Genomic DNA, 17,871 nt, shown 5'->3' on the forward strand with positions numbered 1-17,871 from the left:
AGTAGTTACACAGTAATCATTTCATGTTACAACTTTTTTGCCATCATGAGTCACTGTAACAACTCACTTAATTCCCAACAAAATGAAGTGGCAATATATATTTTTTTGCCCACCAAGAGAAACCAAGCGGCTTACCTACCAGTGTCTTCTGTTATCACTTCATGCTCTCTGAAACACTTGAGCGGTTAATCTCAAAATAATTTCACTTTAAGATAAATCTAATCTATAATATCTAATCTATAATAACTTTCTCCACTCTGTGTTTCTAGACTGATCCACAATCTACTGTGAGTCTGTGCTTTAATTCCATATGCATGCATATGGCTACAGTATGTCACTGATTCACTGGCTATTGCTACAGCAACACCCCTTCCACTGTCTGCAGCCCCTCAAGTTGGAAATGTAAATGTAAAAAAAAAAAGAATTCAAATAATTAACCTAATAAATTTATGATATAATTAAATGGTAATATTTCAGGTTTTTGTCAGAGTTTGGTTTTAACCACTGTGACATCAAATTAAACTATTACTACACCTCAGCCATTGTTACTTGCCATTTGTCACTTTTAATTGAGACGTTGATGCAGTAAGGTGTATGCCATTCCTGTTTCCATGGTGATGATATTACAGCAATAGCCTGAGGTGGATAAAAACTCATTTTTATGACATACCCTTTAGGTTGGTATTGTTCCTGATGGTCGCGGTCTACTTAAAGCATCATAAATGTAGGTATTGCTTTAAGATATCACATTTTTGGCAGTAATTAGCTTTCTCTCATTGTGTTTTTTTCAGCAAACCCCCTGCTGATTAATTCATCCATGCAACCTGATCTGACAGTGTCACGTACCTACACCAGCCCCATGTGCTTTCAGGACTCCATCGACAAGGAGCTGATGGCCGAGCGCTCACTGCTCGACCCACTGCCTGATCTCAAAGTCAAAGGTCAGAGAAACTAGAACTGTTCTGAAATGTTTGTGGTTGTCAGCTTTTGGAAGTAAAAGAATTACAGAGCAGAACTCTAAGAAAGCTGTAATACAAAGATAAAAATCCCTTTGGCACTTCGACCCGTCCCCTTTAGTTACTGTTGCTGCACCTTTCTTTTTTTACATGGAGTGTAAGTGATTCACCACTCCAAATTCATGGTCATTTTTGAAACAATAGGTCATTAATTCAGACAGAGGTTGACAAATACAGGCTTCTAAATCATTAGCAGGCATACCAAGCGCACCTTTCAACACTATGGCCTGGTACTTGACAAACGGAGGAGTAAGCCTGCTGGAGCTCTTTTGGAAAGGCTGACTTCCTCTTCAGCATGACAGCCAACTGCTCTTACTGACAGCTTCTTTCAGAGTGAACCACAAGTGTCATAGACTATGACGTTTGCCTGTGACTCTCAGACTAGCAACAGGCTTCAGGGCACTTTGATTGACTGACACATACACAGATGTTGAATTCAGGCGTGTGGCACGTTGTTTATCTTTGCATATTGGGTTTGGTAATAATGAGTGGGACAGAACATTATAAAGATGTATGTAACCACTGAAAACAAGTATAATGTTATAATTATTGTTTTAACTGTGGTGAAATTGAGAGTGATTATTGAAAACCGGGACATTTCATTGTTTTAGAGATATTTGTCAGGACTCAGGACATCCAGTTTGAAATGCTGAGAAATCCAGTCTGTTGGTGACTGATTGGTTTTACGGATATTATTCTGTATTTACCTTTTAGAGTTATCTTCAATAGAGCTGTTTTTCTTCCTCACAGTATATGTGTCTACTGTTGGAACTGAGTTTACAGTGCTGCCATTTTCCTGCCTTTTCTCTTTGTCTGATGTTTATGATCTGTGTTTGTTTAACTTCAAAAGAAAAGTCACAGTCCTTTCATTGTATCTCTAGGGGTGGTAGAGAGAGCAGAGTACCATGTCATGTCCCACCCTCAGACATTCCCAAGGGGCCTGGCTCCAGACTATAGAGGGGTTGCCGTGGGAACGACGCTGGGCAGAAGAGGCAAAAACCTCTTCACCCCGCAAGTCTCTCTGACTCCCAGCAGGCCGCTCCATAAAGCAACTGCAGTGTTTGGTCATGCTGGAGGGAGGCTTGTGGTACCCAACACAGGTGAGCCCACTGTGGGGAAATTTCATTCGATGCGCTCCTGTGTGTAAATTGAAATTCCTTCGAGCTAAAACTAGAAATCCAAGAGAAGCTGAAATCTGCACAGCAAACGATATGGAGCATCTCGTATTGCATTTTGAAGTTTGACCTTGTCTGTGTTGGTCTGCAGCGAAAACCTGCAAATGTCATCGATCGACCAAGTAACATGAATATGAATATATTATTTTACTGAAGTGATGAGGTTAGACAGCGTTGGCATTTCAACCTACCAGTGCGTCCTGACAAACCCAATCAACATTTCTCATTGTATGGAAAGTTCTTCTAACAGTAATAAATGCATACTTTTTAGTGTCTCACTAGATAAATTAACTTAAAAAGCATTATGCAGTTCAGCTTCAGTATTCTAAAGAGCATACCATGCACTATAAAATACATGTAAATAATGAAATAAGTGCTTGTAAACATATGATGCTCGGTCTACCACAAGTCTTTTTCATGACGTGCATTCATTATCCTGTCCCTTGAGGGGCTTTATCCACTGCAGTGTAGATCTGCAGTAATTGTTTATCATACAGTGCAATCTTGTGTATGTGTGTTTCTGTCCAAGGCTGTGCAACTGTGTGTGTGACAAAAAGACTGCTGGCAGCATTGATTCACAAGGCCTCTGGGACCTGCTTCCTTCACCTTTTTCTAAGGCTATCACCTCTGTGGCTGTCACCTTCAGTAAAGAGACCTGACAGTCGGACAGGTGTGTGTCGCGTGTGCGTGTCATGGCTGTGTGCTGATCGCTTTTTGCATACCTTCTTCTCTGCAGGTATCAGTCTGTTGGTGCCTCATGGGGGGATCGCGGAAGATACTACCTGGGAAATGTACATGATCATCAACCAGGAGGACAGCAGGTGAGGGAGTCTCGCTGAGGCGACGCAGTCTGCTTCTTCGGCTGCTCTCTTTTAATCTTTCAACCCGTCGCACAGCATTTCTCATCCCTCTTCCTGCCACGCCGTCTCCTCCTCTCTTTGCCAAACATGCACCACTAACATGCACAGATCCTCTCATACAGGGAATACACTCACATACTTTACACATACACACGTACAGATGCTGGGATATTCCTGCTCAGCATGGGCTCTTTGCTCATCCGTCAGACACTACAGGGGAGGACATGATGTGTCACAAATACATTGGCAGCTGTAGACAGATTGCATGACTGCCTTAAGCAACTGTCTCAGTGGAGGAAGATACACTCCACGTCTCTGGTAGCCTTTTTTGTGTGTGTAGACAAAACTGTGACAATATCTCCTTCCGTCATGTCTGTTTAGAGTGGCGAAAAATTGTTAAGTCATGATGATGGGTGATATTGATTTGGTTTTTGGTTCGGGCGAACATGATATGCTACAAAATTTAGATGACTGTTGTCTGACAGCAGGAGTCTTTTTCTGTAACTTTGCTGCTGAGACTTTCACAAAGCTATTACTTAAGGAGAAAATGGTATGACAGATAAGAACCATTTGAAAAGGAGTCTAATACCTTTGACTTCTTTGCAACAGAGCCTCAAAAGCTATCTGACAACCTGACGTCAGTTTTTGGACAAGTTCTTGATGTATAGCAGACATTATCAATGTGTCAGCACGTCTGTGTGAAACCCTGCTAGCGAGATATCACCTTAACAACACGGCTAACCGCCTGCACTTCCCAATGAAATTCGACTTCTACAATCACGGGAGAATCAGAAGTGACATTTAGTGCCATCTGAAATTCAGCTGTCACCACAGGCTCACTTCACCTCACCTCCACCTACCCATTAAGTGCCTTGGGTCATCTGGGTAAAGATACAGATCAAAGGTCACGTATAGGTTGTGGCTCAGAGCTCAGTTAGTGGGCAAGTTATGCACTCCCTCGCCTAAAGCCTTCCCAATTCAGCCAAGCTGCTGCCCTCCAGGCTCCTGCTTTGCTCTGATAAGCCTGATGCTGTTTACTTCTCTGGCTGCCGTTTAAGAAGCTGCAGGAGCTGTGCACCACTGAGCTGTCAGTCAAAGCCTATCTTCTGACAGCCGTGGAGTCCACGGGAGAAATTGGATCCTTTCTTCCCATTCAAACCTGGGCCATCTACATAAGACGATGCTTTCCTCTGCAAAGAATAGGAATCGATCAGCTCTGGCTCGGTTTCAGGTGTTCACAAGCACTTTCATTCATCCTCTGGGCTTTACGAGGAGGTTTTGTGTGTGATCTTCTCCAGCTCTGCAGGGGACAGTGGGTAGTCCAAGCACAGAGCCATAGTGTGTGTGACAAAATACGCTTGATATGATGCAGCTCACACAAGTGTAAGTGAGCTGAGCGGTTTACTCCTTATTTTTGAGTGTACTTCGCAGGCAGGCACCTTTTACTATGTAGTGTCGGTGTCCATCATGCATCCCTCAGATTAGGATTCCTCATAAGATTTTGGTGGGTGGTTGTTTTTAATGATTAGTTGAACTGTCATGTTTGTATTGACTGATTTAACCAACTTTATCTCCCACTAATACTTTACTAAGCCTCTTGAAACCAGATATTCTCCTTAAATGTACCCTTAATTGAGTTTTGGTCACTTAGGGCAGTATATTAAGCTCTGAACCCCCAACTGGCTTATTATCACCTTGTACATTTGTTGCAGCTGAAAGTGGGCAAGCTGTTAAAGATGAATTCACATCATTTTACACATCAAAGTCTGTTTACTGTTTACAGATCAAGGAGAGTAGTACTGCATATGTGGAAAAAGTTGTATAAAGCCTGAGGGGGTTTGTGGGAAATCTGATAAACTGCCTCGAGGGATGTCACTTTTTTAATGGCTATCTGCCTAGCATAAAATGCTAACTATTGCTACTGATGTTCCAGGGATGTTGAGTTTTGACATTTGACAGGTTAGTAATAAACCCACTAGCACATCTCCATACCAAAACGACAGAATATGGCAATTTCCACAGATGTATGAGCATTTTCAGCACCCTCTATGGGATGGATGGGGACAGAAAGGAGTATTTTAACATAATTTCTCCATTGGTGATCTGCATGGCTAGGTACCACTAGTTTTCTCTTTTTTGGTTTATTTAATTTGGATTAATTTACCATTTTAATTACATATATTAACTCAGTTTTAATAATAACAATAATAATTTGATATTTCTGTTAGAGCATAAAAGACAAGCTATCAAACACTAATGAGACACCATCACAATGTTATTTCTAATTGTGGTCTGAACAGAAAAAAAGAAGAATGAATGTCAGCTGGCTGATATTTTGAGTAGAAGGAGAAAGTGGTGCATTATATGCATTTGTAAGATTTATGAGTTACCATAAGACTAAACTAATAATGCGATTTACATTTCAACCATAAACCTGGAGTTGTATTTCTTTGTTCTCATAACCACAATCAGAGATGCTAAATAACCATCCTTAATCTTTGCTCACAGGCAATCTGGCTAATTACCATAGTCTAAGCAGCAGGTAACCTTGGTTTCCTCTGAGCCTTTGGCTGATTAGCACAAAAGTGCAGCTGCAGGGCCACGGTGCTGTCTGGATGTGTGATTTTATTTTTAGACAGCGGATCATAACCTCTTTTAATTTTTTAGTGTTGATTGTTAGCAGCATAATGAAGCAAAAAGTTCCACACAGCACCAGAAACTGTTAGAATAACGGGAGCCAAACAAGCTCAACCTCACGTTGTGCCGTGTGGGAACGCTGCTCTCAGCATGCACACAGATGCTCGTATCACTCCTCACCTTCCCTCCTCTGGCTAATTCACAAAACTATTGTCAAGTAACTTTTAGGTGGTTTTGGTGGGAATGGAAACTGTGAGAAAATCCTGCTCCAGTAGTGGTGCTTATCAAAAATAACACTTGTTGACAAGTAGTCAGATAAAAAAGTAGCCCCACATTGAGCTGAAACAATTATCTGATTCATTGATTAGTCTGACAAAGAAACATTAATCAACTGAAAAAAATGAAGCATATTAAATGATTGTATCATTAGAAATGATTTGTTGTTTCAGTCATTTTACTCGTAAAAATGACAAATGTGTTGTTTCCAATTTCTCAAAGGTGCAAAATTGTCTTGTGCCACTTTAAACTGAATATCCTCTGGTTTTCTGACTGGTTGGACAAAAAAAAGACATCTGCAGATAGGAACTAGTGGACAGTTAATAACTAACTACTTGCAATGGTTTATAAGGAAGATAATCCATGAAGATAATGTTACTTGAAGCCATAATAACTTACAAAATCAAGGTACCTTGACGTCATAAGGGCTACTAATAAGAAACAATGCAATGCCGTCATTGATTGAGGTTAGTCATCAGTAGCTGTAGAATTCCACTGCAGTTAAACTTCTCAAAGAGCCGATAAGTTCATGTTTTTTTTGAACGATTAATGCTTCTTTGTTCTGAGATGAGTTGAGACCTGTCTCATCACCCTCCTCTCTGTGTACATCAACGGCACACTCAGAAATCAAGTTCAATATGCAAACTGACTTTGCAGGTGATACTTTATTTTGTCACGACTCCAGCATGAACAAACGCTGACAACAGAACCTGTTTAGAACCAGTGTGTAGTATGGAACTGGCACAACATGAGAGGTGTAACCTAAGAAAATTATGCTTTCAATGTCTAACTCATTCACACTCTGTCAGTGTTCCCTACTTCTGTGAGCATGTATGTGTGGGTACACACACACTTTACACATCTGTGATGCATCTGTGCCTACATGTCAGGTTTATCCCCGCTGCAGTTGTATTAATGATGCTGCGAGATATCCATGCTGCTCCAGTGACAACAGCACCAATATTGTGTCCTGTATATGTGAGGTGTCCAGCCGGGCCAACTGCATGACTGATGGTGGTCCTATTGATTGCTCTCAGTCTTCAGGGCTTCCAGCCAAGATTGGGCCCCTGGCCAAGAGCAGCTTGGCCCAGCTAATCTGTCACCAGGCTGGCCAGAGCAGGCTTCATAAGCTCCATCGACCCACGAAGCTTACACGCTGTGTGCTAAAGCCTGTCCTCCCTAGCCCCACTGTCCATTAGTCTTGGTGCTTTAATCTTCCTCTATCTGTGTGTCTGTGTGTGAGCTAGTCGGGGATTGATTCATTATGAGTGTCCAAGGATTTGAGTTTACTTTGTTCATAGGCAAGGGTCACACGTCGCTATCTGAATGCTTAAGCAGTGGTCCATTTGCAGGGATGCCCATGTCTTTGTTTTCATACTGTCTTAGAATTATCTTAACATGCAGAGAAAACCAGCATTACTTAATTCCACCATAAGTGTTCATGACGTCATGAGATTTGCTGTTTAATATGTCACTTAATTGTACGTCTGTGTGTGCAGTACTGTGTCCGAGGACGGGCCAGAGATCTTCCTGAGCCCTGCAGTCACATATGGCCCACCAGGCCTCGACCTGTCCTGTCCCATAGCCATGACCATAGCCCACTGCGCTGAGGCCGCTGCTGATAATTGGACCATTCGGCTAAAGAGACAAATGCAGGACAACAAGTGGGAGGTGAGCAATTTCTCGTCAACTTCATTAAACCTCAGTCGTCGTTACAAGTTCCAATTCTCTGCTGTAACATCGAGCCAGAATGTTAACAAGTGCAAACACAACACTTTCACCAGCGTCCAGAATATCAATACAATCTTGCAAAACTGCTGCAACTTACTTTGATGAATATTTTCATCCCGCAGTGTAGTCATGCAAGCACGGAGCCGATTTCAGGGTTGCCAGCTCAGATTCGTCATTCTGCATAAATTCAGCCTTTCAAGTACTACCTCATGCTGTCATACATCCAAAAGAAATGTCAGACCAAATGCAAATGATGGCTATTAGTCACTGAAACATTCATTTTGTTTCCACTTTAATGATAATGATATTTAAAGGCATTACTCTGTGAATCTCAATTCGCCAATGCAGCTGTTCATAAAATATCAACAAGCACAATTCATATTACAATAAAAAAAACACACAAATATGTTTGCACATACTGCATATCGCCCCTGTCTGTCTGTAGAACTGTATCTGGAACCCAGAGTTTTATCGTAAAGGCAAAGATACAACTGTGTTGCAACAGATCACTTGTAGGTAGAAGATAGTATGTAAGTGTTGCAAATTAAGTAATCTAGATAAAGGCATGAAGGAACATGTATGACCTCAATTACTCGTGAAAGTAATTGTTTAACTATGACTATGATGAATGAAAAAGGTTGAACAGAAGAAAGTTGTGGTTAACATCATGTCCTTGAACTAACCATTTGGCTATATTGAAAATGAAATTTGCAGGCACACAAACAGATTTTAATAAAAAATTGTTAAAAGGTTAATGTCCCTAGTCCAGTCTGATGCCTCAGCGTGAGGTCAAAACAGATAAAAACTGGCAAGTGGGCTTTTTAAAAGACTATAAATTCAGTATAGTGCTCACAAATAGCTGTTTCAGTAAAATAACACCTCTGAAAAGTCCTTCAACTCTGCCCCGTAGAGCTACTCTACAGTCTCACGAAGACTTGTTCAGACATCTGACTTCAATCCAAACACCCTCTATCCATTTTCTCGTGCGATCCCGGCAGAGTCGACATATCTGAGATGCTCTTTTAATGTTTAACTAACCTCATCAAAAAGCTTTTGGGACCTCATCGAGGCAGAGTGACCCGGGAGCCACCAAGTTTGCATGACCTCATAGGGCCCGTGGCTCTCTCCCAGTCTGGTCCTTTCACTCCGTGTGACATTTACACAGATGTAATTTGCCAGTAGCCGTGCTGCACAAAAGGGAGCTATCAAAAGACCCATCACTGACGGGAGCTATATGCCATCAGAAAGGAAAGACGAGGAGAGAGAGTCAGCCGAGAAGGAAGAGATAGACAGAAAGACACAGACAGGTTCAGAGAGAGAAAAGGAGATGTTCTCCAAGAAAATGTAACGCCGTGACCCATCTCTGTCACTGTGAAATAATGAGCTCTTTATCTTAGAAAGGATGCTCACTCAAGACCTAATCTCTGGAATGAGCGATATAATGGGAGATGGAGGTCTTTCTCCCTCTCTGTCTTTCTCTCTTCCCCTCTCTCTCGCTCTCTCTCCCAGTCTGCCTCTCAGCGCCATTCCCATTAAAGCTTGCACTTTTGTGCTGCTAGAGTTTGACTCCATCATTTCTCCCCGGCTGCCTGGCGGGGATGAGCTATGTCATGGAGATCCTTCATGTCTGCTGCAGCGCTAATGGAGCAGGTTTAGGAATCTGTGGGCCACTAAATTACCTGGCATTGCTTTATATGTCTCAACCAGGCCATATGCAGACGGGACCTGTGGGTCACCGTTATGTTTCAAAGGTGATTTAGGGAGGACTGATCACAAGACGAGGAGCAATTGGCTATCGGATACAACTGCACCCCACTAATCCGTTTTGTCAGTGTTACTGTATCCCCATCTGTTTAGTGAGATGTGTGATTATTCATTTGGCCCCCATTCAGGTTTGCACAGTTGCGGATTCTGAGCCTGCGTGTGAGGAAAAATATACAGTTTACTGTCTGGGAGGTGTCTAATAATAACCCATTAATAATAATATGTTCAGTTCTTCAATTTAAATTGCTGAACATAACCCTGTCATGGCTTGTTAGATAACTGCATTGCCTGCTGCATTGCATGTGATAAATCTTTCTCAATTAATCATATTTGCAACTGATAGTATTACTCCCAAAACACGAGCTGATGGTCCTCAGCCAAAGTGCCCCCCTCCCCCTGTAAACAAAGTCTTAGTGGTAATTGAAATGCTAATAATCATGAATCATCATGCTCAGCTCCACTGTGTATAGCACCACTGGGTGCTGAATCCTCTAAACCAAAAATCATCAGTAAGACAGCATTCCAATATTGAGCTGTTTTCATGATAAAATCCTAAAGTGAGCTATTAATGGCTCAGCATATGTGCTTAATGCCCCAGAACTAAATCTGGTCTCTCCTGGTACCAAAGGAAGTGATGTCAGTGGACGAGGAGAGCACGTCCTGCTACTGTCTGCTGGAGGCCCAGAGGTGCCATGTGCTGTTGGAGCATCCGGGTCGCTACGCACTGGTGGGGGAGCCACTGAACCAGGAGGCCGCCAAGCGACTGAGGCTCGCTGTGTTTGGTAGTCCGGATACCAGCAACTCTCTGGGCTTCACCCTCAGGGTCTACTGTGTGGACGACACGCCCCATGCATTTCAGGTATGAGGGAAAAGGGGGGGGATCTACACAGACGCAATGAAGAACCAGGGATGATTCAATGCAAGAAGACCGTGTCATTTACTTATAACTGAACAGCTTTGTCATGTCTAAATTTAGAAAGCATTGATTCTCTTTTGCTCTGATCTGTAAACCTGTAAAACACACTGTCGTACACAACAGGAGAAAAACGCTAAAGTCCGTTTTCTGTAAGAAAGAAAGGAAATCGCTCCTTTGTCTGTCTGTCCCGGCTCTGTAAGGCTGTTCTGTGCTGCTTTAAGCTAAATGTAAATATGAACATGCAAACAAGCTCAAAATACTATCATGCTGATGTTTAGCCGGTGATATTTTCTGTTGTCCCCAACATACGTTTGCCAATAAGCACTACAAACAAGCCTGATGGGGATGTCATTGGTTTGGTGGGTATTTTGCCAACAACTGAATTATTGGAAAAAACACCTGATGATGGTGCTGGATTAAAAATGAAGAGATCATTAGTGTTATTACAATTCATCTCGAGCTGGATACAAAAGTCTGAACCAAATTTCATGGCAATTCATTCTGTAATTGTCCTGACATTTTCCTCAAAACCAGAAATATCCACCTCATAACGGCAGAAGAGGAACAGTCAGTCAAATGTAGAATATAAGAAATATAAACTGCCAGGATTTGGTCGGTGCAGCTAGTGTTTTTTTCCCCTAGAAGAATTGCTAAGAGTTTTTTTGTGCTCCACTGAAGATCTCGCCCGTTCAGTAACGTTGCCATTGGGAGATGCTTGACGACTAGGAGACAAAGAGGGACTTTTAATTACAAAGACAACAGATGCTCCAAGGTTGCTTCTCTGCCCTTTCTTTGCGTAATTTAATTTGCTCTCTGTTAATTAAAAATGTTTCAGCATTGCATTCCACATGAGAAGTGTTTGAATACGTTAAAAATGAGACACATGCGCGAGCGCAGCACCGGTTCAACGTAGTGCTCCAGAGTGGTGCCGTGGAAGGTTTGTCCTCGTCCTGACAGCGAGGGCTTACTCAAAAACACGAACACACCTCTTTTTGTTGAGGCATTAAAATGTACTTTTTGCAAGAGTAATTTCTTTCCTATCTTAATTAAACACACACAGGCTTTCTGAAGTAGTCTTGTTAGTTGTCCCGTATAGCCAGTAGCCCTGCTTCACTTTTGGCTTCATTCAGGAAGTAGAATTGCATGTGAACAAAAGAGAAATTGGTTCTCGGTGCCAAGAGCTAATTCACTCCACATCTCCATCAGTCGGACATGGATATTTGATCATTTGTTCGCTTTTGTTTCAGCTTCATGTGACAATTAATTTCCCCTGCAAGCTTGAAGCAGGAATTGATCAGGTTCAAGGCAGAATGTGCGCTTCGCCTTTCACCTTTCTCTGAGCTGTGTGACTGAGAGGATAAGAGCCATGCGTACAGGGCTCACACCCCCACCCCTCCCTGCATTCCTAAGATATAAAGAATATGTAAACATAAATGTGCAAGTACACGGCAACACATGCACACAGATATGTTCTCTCCATCACAGAGCACGAAGCTAAAAAGTATACTGACAAAAGACTTTTGATTTTGTCTCTGTTTATGTCTCATCTTCGTGTACAGCCAATATGTTATACTAACAGTTTGGGCTGCTCTCTTTATCTGATTTTCAGACTCTAGCTGTGTTGGTTTGTCACTCACGCAGTCTGTCAATTTGATCCACTTTGGGTCTGGTTACGTGTTGTGAGCAGCAGTGGCAACTGTTGAGCTTTTCAGCTCTTAGGGGCCAATCACTCTGGATACATTTTGAAAGCTTAAAAATGCACAGTATGTGTCTCCGCTTTTATGTTTTGATTATTTTTTACATCACGGTCGCAGCGTTTCTCCAAATGTGCAAAGAGCACCCACCAATAAAAGTCAAGGCTTCTAGGGTGCAGAAGCAACTCACACATATCTTAAAACCCAATGGAAACAATTACTAAAAGCTTCTGCTGTGTATTTGCCTTCATTTTTTTCGCCTTACTTTGAACATTGATTTGTCTTTGTGTGGGAGGCTTTTACATTTCGTTCCTAGTCTGTGCATTTGGACGATATTATGATATAGTCACATTTCTGAAATTGGTAAATTCAGGAAAATGCTTCTTTTTTCCAGAGAAGGAGAGCAGGTCTATAAAATATCCGAATGCCCATCACAATTTCCTTGTGTGCTCATTTTGTTTTACCAACAGCCCTAAAACCAAATTCAGAATCCTTAAATGAAAAAGCTGAAACTAGTTAATGCAAATCATTTTTGTTTGAAAAAGTTCCCATAATAAGTATGCAACTGTCAAAATAGTGGATGTCAACTAATTGTTTCAGCTCTTTTATTTATTTCTTTATTCAACTCTTCACCCTAGATAATCCACTATAACAAAGCTGTGTGTGTTTCCTGTGTGATGACATAGTTTATAGTCCTGGCTAGTGCACAGAGTCTAATGTTATGAAATATCTACCTTTCTTCTCCACTTACCTGACCCGCACTGTCCCCCACTCCCTCCGAAAAACAATCCAAATCTTTCCTTATCAGGAGGTGGCAGTGGGTGAGCGCAGCAGGGGCGGACGGCTGCTCGAGGAGCCAAAAATGATGCTGTTCCGGGGGAACACTCTTAGCCTCCAGGTGTCCATCCAAGACGTCCCACAGTTACTCTGGAGCATCAAGCCTTTTACCACCTGCCAGGTAGGCAGTTTTTACTGTAAAGGAAAGTAAAGCAGCGAGCAGGTTTACTCTATGTGCATCAAAGTTCTAACTTACACCCAGCTACGTTTCATCAGGGTCATAGATCACCTTCATCTTCTCAGCTTCCTCTGTTCCTCCATTGAAACTCTCTCCTCCATCAGTTTCCCTTTTTCTTGCTTGGTCACATCAAAGGCAAAGGACAGCAGCAAGGGCACAGCAGGAGATCACTAAGGCAGCTATCACACACACACACACACACTTACACACTTACAACACTGCCAGACAGGCACACATACGTCTCATCATTATCTTCCTAGGGGTTTACATGCTGCATGTTCTGCCCTGCCCTGTGATGTTCATCCCACCAGTGACATCCTATTAGCAGAATTAGCCCAACATTGCGCCTGCAGAATACCAACAAGGTTTTCTTGGAGAGGGGAGAGTCGCTATGTGAGGGTCCTACAGAGAAGATGACTGCAGGCTTTCATTCAGACACTACTCTTAGACACTACTAGTCTAAAGGAGGCTTTTCCAAGTAGCCATCCTCCTGTCTGATGGATCTGAAGAGAGTGTGATTCATCCGTAAAACAGTGTTTTTGACCTGTTCTCACTGTGCCACTGTCTGGGTCACACAGGAGTTGGTAATGGAAGTCAAAATTGGCCTTTTAGATTCTGTTCATTCAGAAGCTCATTTACTTTTGGTTTTCCAGCTGGCATTTTTGGAGGATGTGCAGTGCAAACTGGGTAAATTAAGGCATCTCTGTCCTAATACCATCATCACATTACAGTTCTTGATCTAACAGATTGGCATTTACAAGCATGTTCAATTATGCTTATAAATATTTGGACCATCAGAATTTGGAAAAGAAAACATAACAAGCCAACAAAGTGGTGAATATGATTTGGAAAGTCTCAGTTTAAGGCTGTGGGCTGTGCGGCTACTAAAAAACCTTGAGAGGGAGATTTTATGTCTTTACATAGACTATTTCTGCTAATAATGTGGGCTCGGGTCTGTGATATTCATCGACCTAATGATTACATGTAAGACTAGCCACGCTGTAGGGTGTAAGGCCAAAGTAATATAACTTTAATATAAACTTAATTATTTCTCCCAGGCAGTAAGTAAGATAATGTAAAATTTATTACGCTTTTGCACTGATGACTCCAGCTCTGTGAGAGAATACATTTCATTTCCTAGGGCTCTAAATGCTGGTGTTCTTTCTGATGGGTAAATTAGGTAATATCATTGATTGGCTAAAAAAGGCCAGGCTTAATTAATCATGTAAACAGCGGAGTGGGTGGCAAAGCAGGATTCAAATAGCGCACGTCTTAAGCAGAGACTTAATGAGTTTGTTGTCTCCTCTGCCTAATCCTTTCATCGTTCTCCCTGTCCGCCCTCCGCCTCTCACCGCTCTGCAGGAGTTCTCCTTTTCTCAGGTGTGGGCCAGTAACCAGCGTCCCCTGCAGTGTGCCTTCTCTTTAGAGCGATACAGCCACTCCTCGTCCCAGCTCTCCTGCAAGATCAGCGTCCGACAGGTCAAAGGGGAGGAGCAGATACTACAGGTCTACACGTCTGTGGTGGAGGTGAGCAGCAGGCGTAGAAACAGACAGCGTGTGCTTGGTGCGTGGGCAGTCATGCAGCGAGTTAATAGGTTCTTTTATTACACTGAATAACTCTTGATTTGATTTAAGAGCTTGCTTAATGAGCCTCTCAGGCAGCTTTTCATGTATAGATTGCAAATTGTCTTGATAAGTCTTTGTCCTTGTCTTCATGTTGAGATTTTCAGCTGCAGTGCTAAAATCAGCCTTACACCACTTTCTTTTGTTTCTTGCCGCTAGCATGAAAAGGGAGTGGTTCCCTTTTTCACTCAGTCAGACTGTACCATCACCTCTCAGACGGGGTCAAGGGCCTTTAAAATCCCCCTGTCCATCCGTCAACGGATCAGCGCCACCTTTGACTCAGCTGATGCGAAGGGGAAGGACTGGCAGCTCTTGGCTGAAAAGCTCCACATTGACAGGTATGAGTTATTGCACTCTGAAACCTACATTTCATGCTCAGTGCAGCTGATGACTGAGCGCAGTTGTCATTTACCTATTGCTGAGTCATTTATGTATAATATAAGCCCAGTCATATGAATCAACTGGTCTGTTTTGTATAGGTGTTAATGACTAGAAAGCAGAAATGCTGGATGCTCGGGTCTCTCCACTATGTAAACGTTGACCCACTTTGAATACTATTTTTAATCTGGAATTTAGGCACCGTGTCAACCCTAATCTTCCATCACCAACCAGCCTTCAGTAACACACCACACTGCTGATTTCATTATAGATCTAGAAACACATGCAGAGAGAGAGATGTGAGGGCCAACTTTAGCACAGTGAGAATAACTGGAGAGAAACTGCCGTGTTTTGCAGAAATCTGAAGGAAGGTCTCAGACCGCTGACAGGCCAGCCTCTGGCAAGAAAATGTGTTCATGTTAGCACTCTTCATTAGCAGAATCTCTGCATGTGTTCATCCTTCAGCCCCTGCTAAACCCTCGAGAGGTTGTACCCGGTCAGTATTTGCGTAGGCTGTGCAGGATTCTAGTTGTTTGGTATGGGGTGATCTCTATTTGTGCTTCAGTAGAGAAGTCAATAATCAAGTGCTTATAGCCGCGAAGCTGCTTAGAACTGTGCAGTCAGCCCCATCACGCTCTCGAGGGAAAAACTACTGGAAGTGAGTATTCTCTCTTTTTTTGTCAGTTGGAGAAACACGAGAGGCAAAAGTTAACGAAGAAACTGTGACATAAACTATGTGATTAAGAAATTTCAGTGAAACCGTGTCTGAAAACAAACATCTGTGACAGAGCAATGGGAAAGGATTTCTGAGTGGAGGGTTTCAGCCCAGTCGAACACACCAGGAGGCTTGTAATGGGAATGTCTCTACCTAGTTAAGCTGATTTTCATAATTTTTTCTCTGAATGTGTGGGAACATCATCACACCAAGGAGGGGAGAGTGCAACAATGGAAATGCCATTGTAATGAAACAGTGCACTCTGTTGGATGGGTCTTATAACAACAGCAGAGGAAGAAAATCACTGTGAACGAATTCCAGCTTGGAGCCTCCTCTCGTATACATGTGCTCACACTGCAAACTTTAACTGAATTGTTTTGTCGTCATACTATTGTTAACCTTAAGACAAGCCAGTTACTTGATGAAAAAAAGACATTTCGAATTTAAATACAAACATTGCATCCATTTCATAACAAAAGCAGCAACTCAAACACAATAAAATACCTAAAACTACTTCTCCAAATGACACTGACGAGGCTTAAAGGGGCATTTTACACAAGAAGTTCAGTGTTTGTGTCACAAAGAGACCGCCACAACTCAGCCTGTGAAAATATGTCTGTATTACTGTCAGTATTATAATGTCTGCTGTTGTTCTTCTGTTTGAAAGAGATAACCCTGATGATGTCATAGTGATGTCATCATGGTTGTTCCCAGCTTGGGTTTGACAGCAGAAAAGCTGGATGATCTACTGGAGGTGTTTGAAGTTTGAAAGAAGTGGATGTTCAGGGGGCTGGAAAGTCTAATCAAAAGATACGAGATGAGAGTTGTATTATGGGAAATGTAGGATCCAGTGTTTTTTTTAAGTTTGAGCCATACTAGCGACTAAAAGTCAGGATATCTTGGCCTCTGCTGCTCTGATTTTTCTCATATTTTAATTTCCTTTTGTGGGTGTGTGGAAGTACGGTACTAAATCTGGAGTACCCCTTTAAAATGACTTTGGACTGGCCTTCTTATCATTATCAGAGCGAAGCAATCACTTCATTAATTAACCACTATTAACTGGCACTCTGGTTCATTATCAACAATTACTCCTAGCCATGTGATCTACTCTAATATTCTGTTTTCGCTGGCCTGTAGGAACCTGTGCTACTTTGCATGTCAAGAGAGCCCATCATCGGTGATTCTGAGTCTGTGGGAGGTTCAGCACCAAGATTCGGGGGACCTGGACTCTCTGGCCAGCGCCCTTGAGGAAATCAGCAAGGTCCAGTCTCCCAGAACCGCCACTCTTGACTGCAGCAGAGACGAGCAGGACTCAGAATTCACTAAACTTGGGTAGGTCAGGTCTACAGCAGATCGAATCATGATGAACCGTTACTGCATGAACACTGATGATCAGCTGGTACTAGCTAACCTATGGTGAGGAGGAGGAGGAGGAGGAGGAGGAGACGCGAAAAAGGACAGCAGGAAAACTCAGTTTTGGATTGTTACTAAAAGAACACCTCTGCTAAACCAAATAGCACATACAGACAGACGGGGATCAAGAAACAAGAAACGTGAGAGAGAAGGGAGTGAGAGGGAAGCAAATGCAGAAGGACTGAAGTATTTGTGTAATTGAGAGGCACCAACAAAACATTTTAGAAAGGGATATAAGTATCCCACACCAGTCTTTGATTGAGAAATGTCATCTTGTGACACTTCTGGATTCGATGACCCGCATTCAAGGATCATGAATGTCTGTTTGAAGAGGACTCTCCGCATAGGATGGAGTGTGAGTGACAGACCGCCAGTCAGGCTGGCGTTGTGACCTTCCCAGGGTCCGATGTGCTGGCACTTGCCCTCAAACAGTCCTCTGGGCTGTCAAACTGTTTAGTGTAATGTCATTATGTTGTCTTATTAATTTTTGAGATCTCCTATTGCTCTTTTTTTCTTTTCTGCACCGTGTCTCTAATGCTACCGCTGGACATGGATGAGAAAACAGGATGTGAAGGAATATTGGATACTGATATTGATATATTCATTTTCATTTTGTCAGGTTTGTTCAAGTTTGTTTAGAATTTGAAATGATCTGATG

At 42.3% G+C, this 17,871-nt stretch overlaps 1 protein-coding gene across 1 annotated transcript in view; it reads left to right on the forward strand.

The window, feature by feature from the left end:
- Positions 1-17,136, forward strand: part of LOC139218714 (netrin receptor UNC5D-like) — a 140,045-nt gene extending 122,909 nt beyond the window's left edge. Inside the window, exons 10-18 of the mRNA XM_070850381.1 lie at positions 792-941; positions 1,898-2,116; positions 2,928-3,012; positions 7,464-7,635; positions 10,088-10,318; positions 12,878-13,027; positions 14,447-14,611; positions 14,867-15,045; positions 16,938-17,136. Of these exons, the coding sequence (XP_070706482.1) occupies positions 792-941; positions 1,898-2,116; positions 2,928-3,012; positions 7,464-7,635; positions 10,088-10,318; positions 12,878-13,027; positions 14,447-14,611; positions 14,867-15,045; positions 16,938-17,136 (1,550 nt within the window). The remainder of the gene's footprint in view (positions 1-791; positions 942-1,897; positions 2,117-2,927; positions 3,013-7,463; positions 7,636-10,087; positions 10,319-12,877; positions 13,028-14,446; positions 14,612-14,866; positions 15,046-16,937) is intronic.
- The last annotated feature ends 735 nt before the right edge of the window (positions 17,137-17,871 follow it).

The sequence above is a fragment of the Pempheris klunzingeri genome, chromosome 19, assembly GCF_042242105.1.
Source record: "Pempheris klunzingeri isolate RE-2024b chromosome 19, fPemKlu1.hap1, whole genome shotgun sequence".
NCBI classification, from domain to species: domain Eukaryota; kingdom Metazoa; phylum Chordata; class Actinopteri; order Acropomatiformes; family Pempheridae; genus Pempheris; species Pempheris klunzingeri.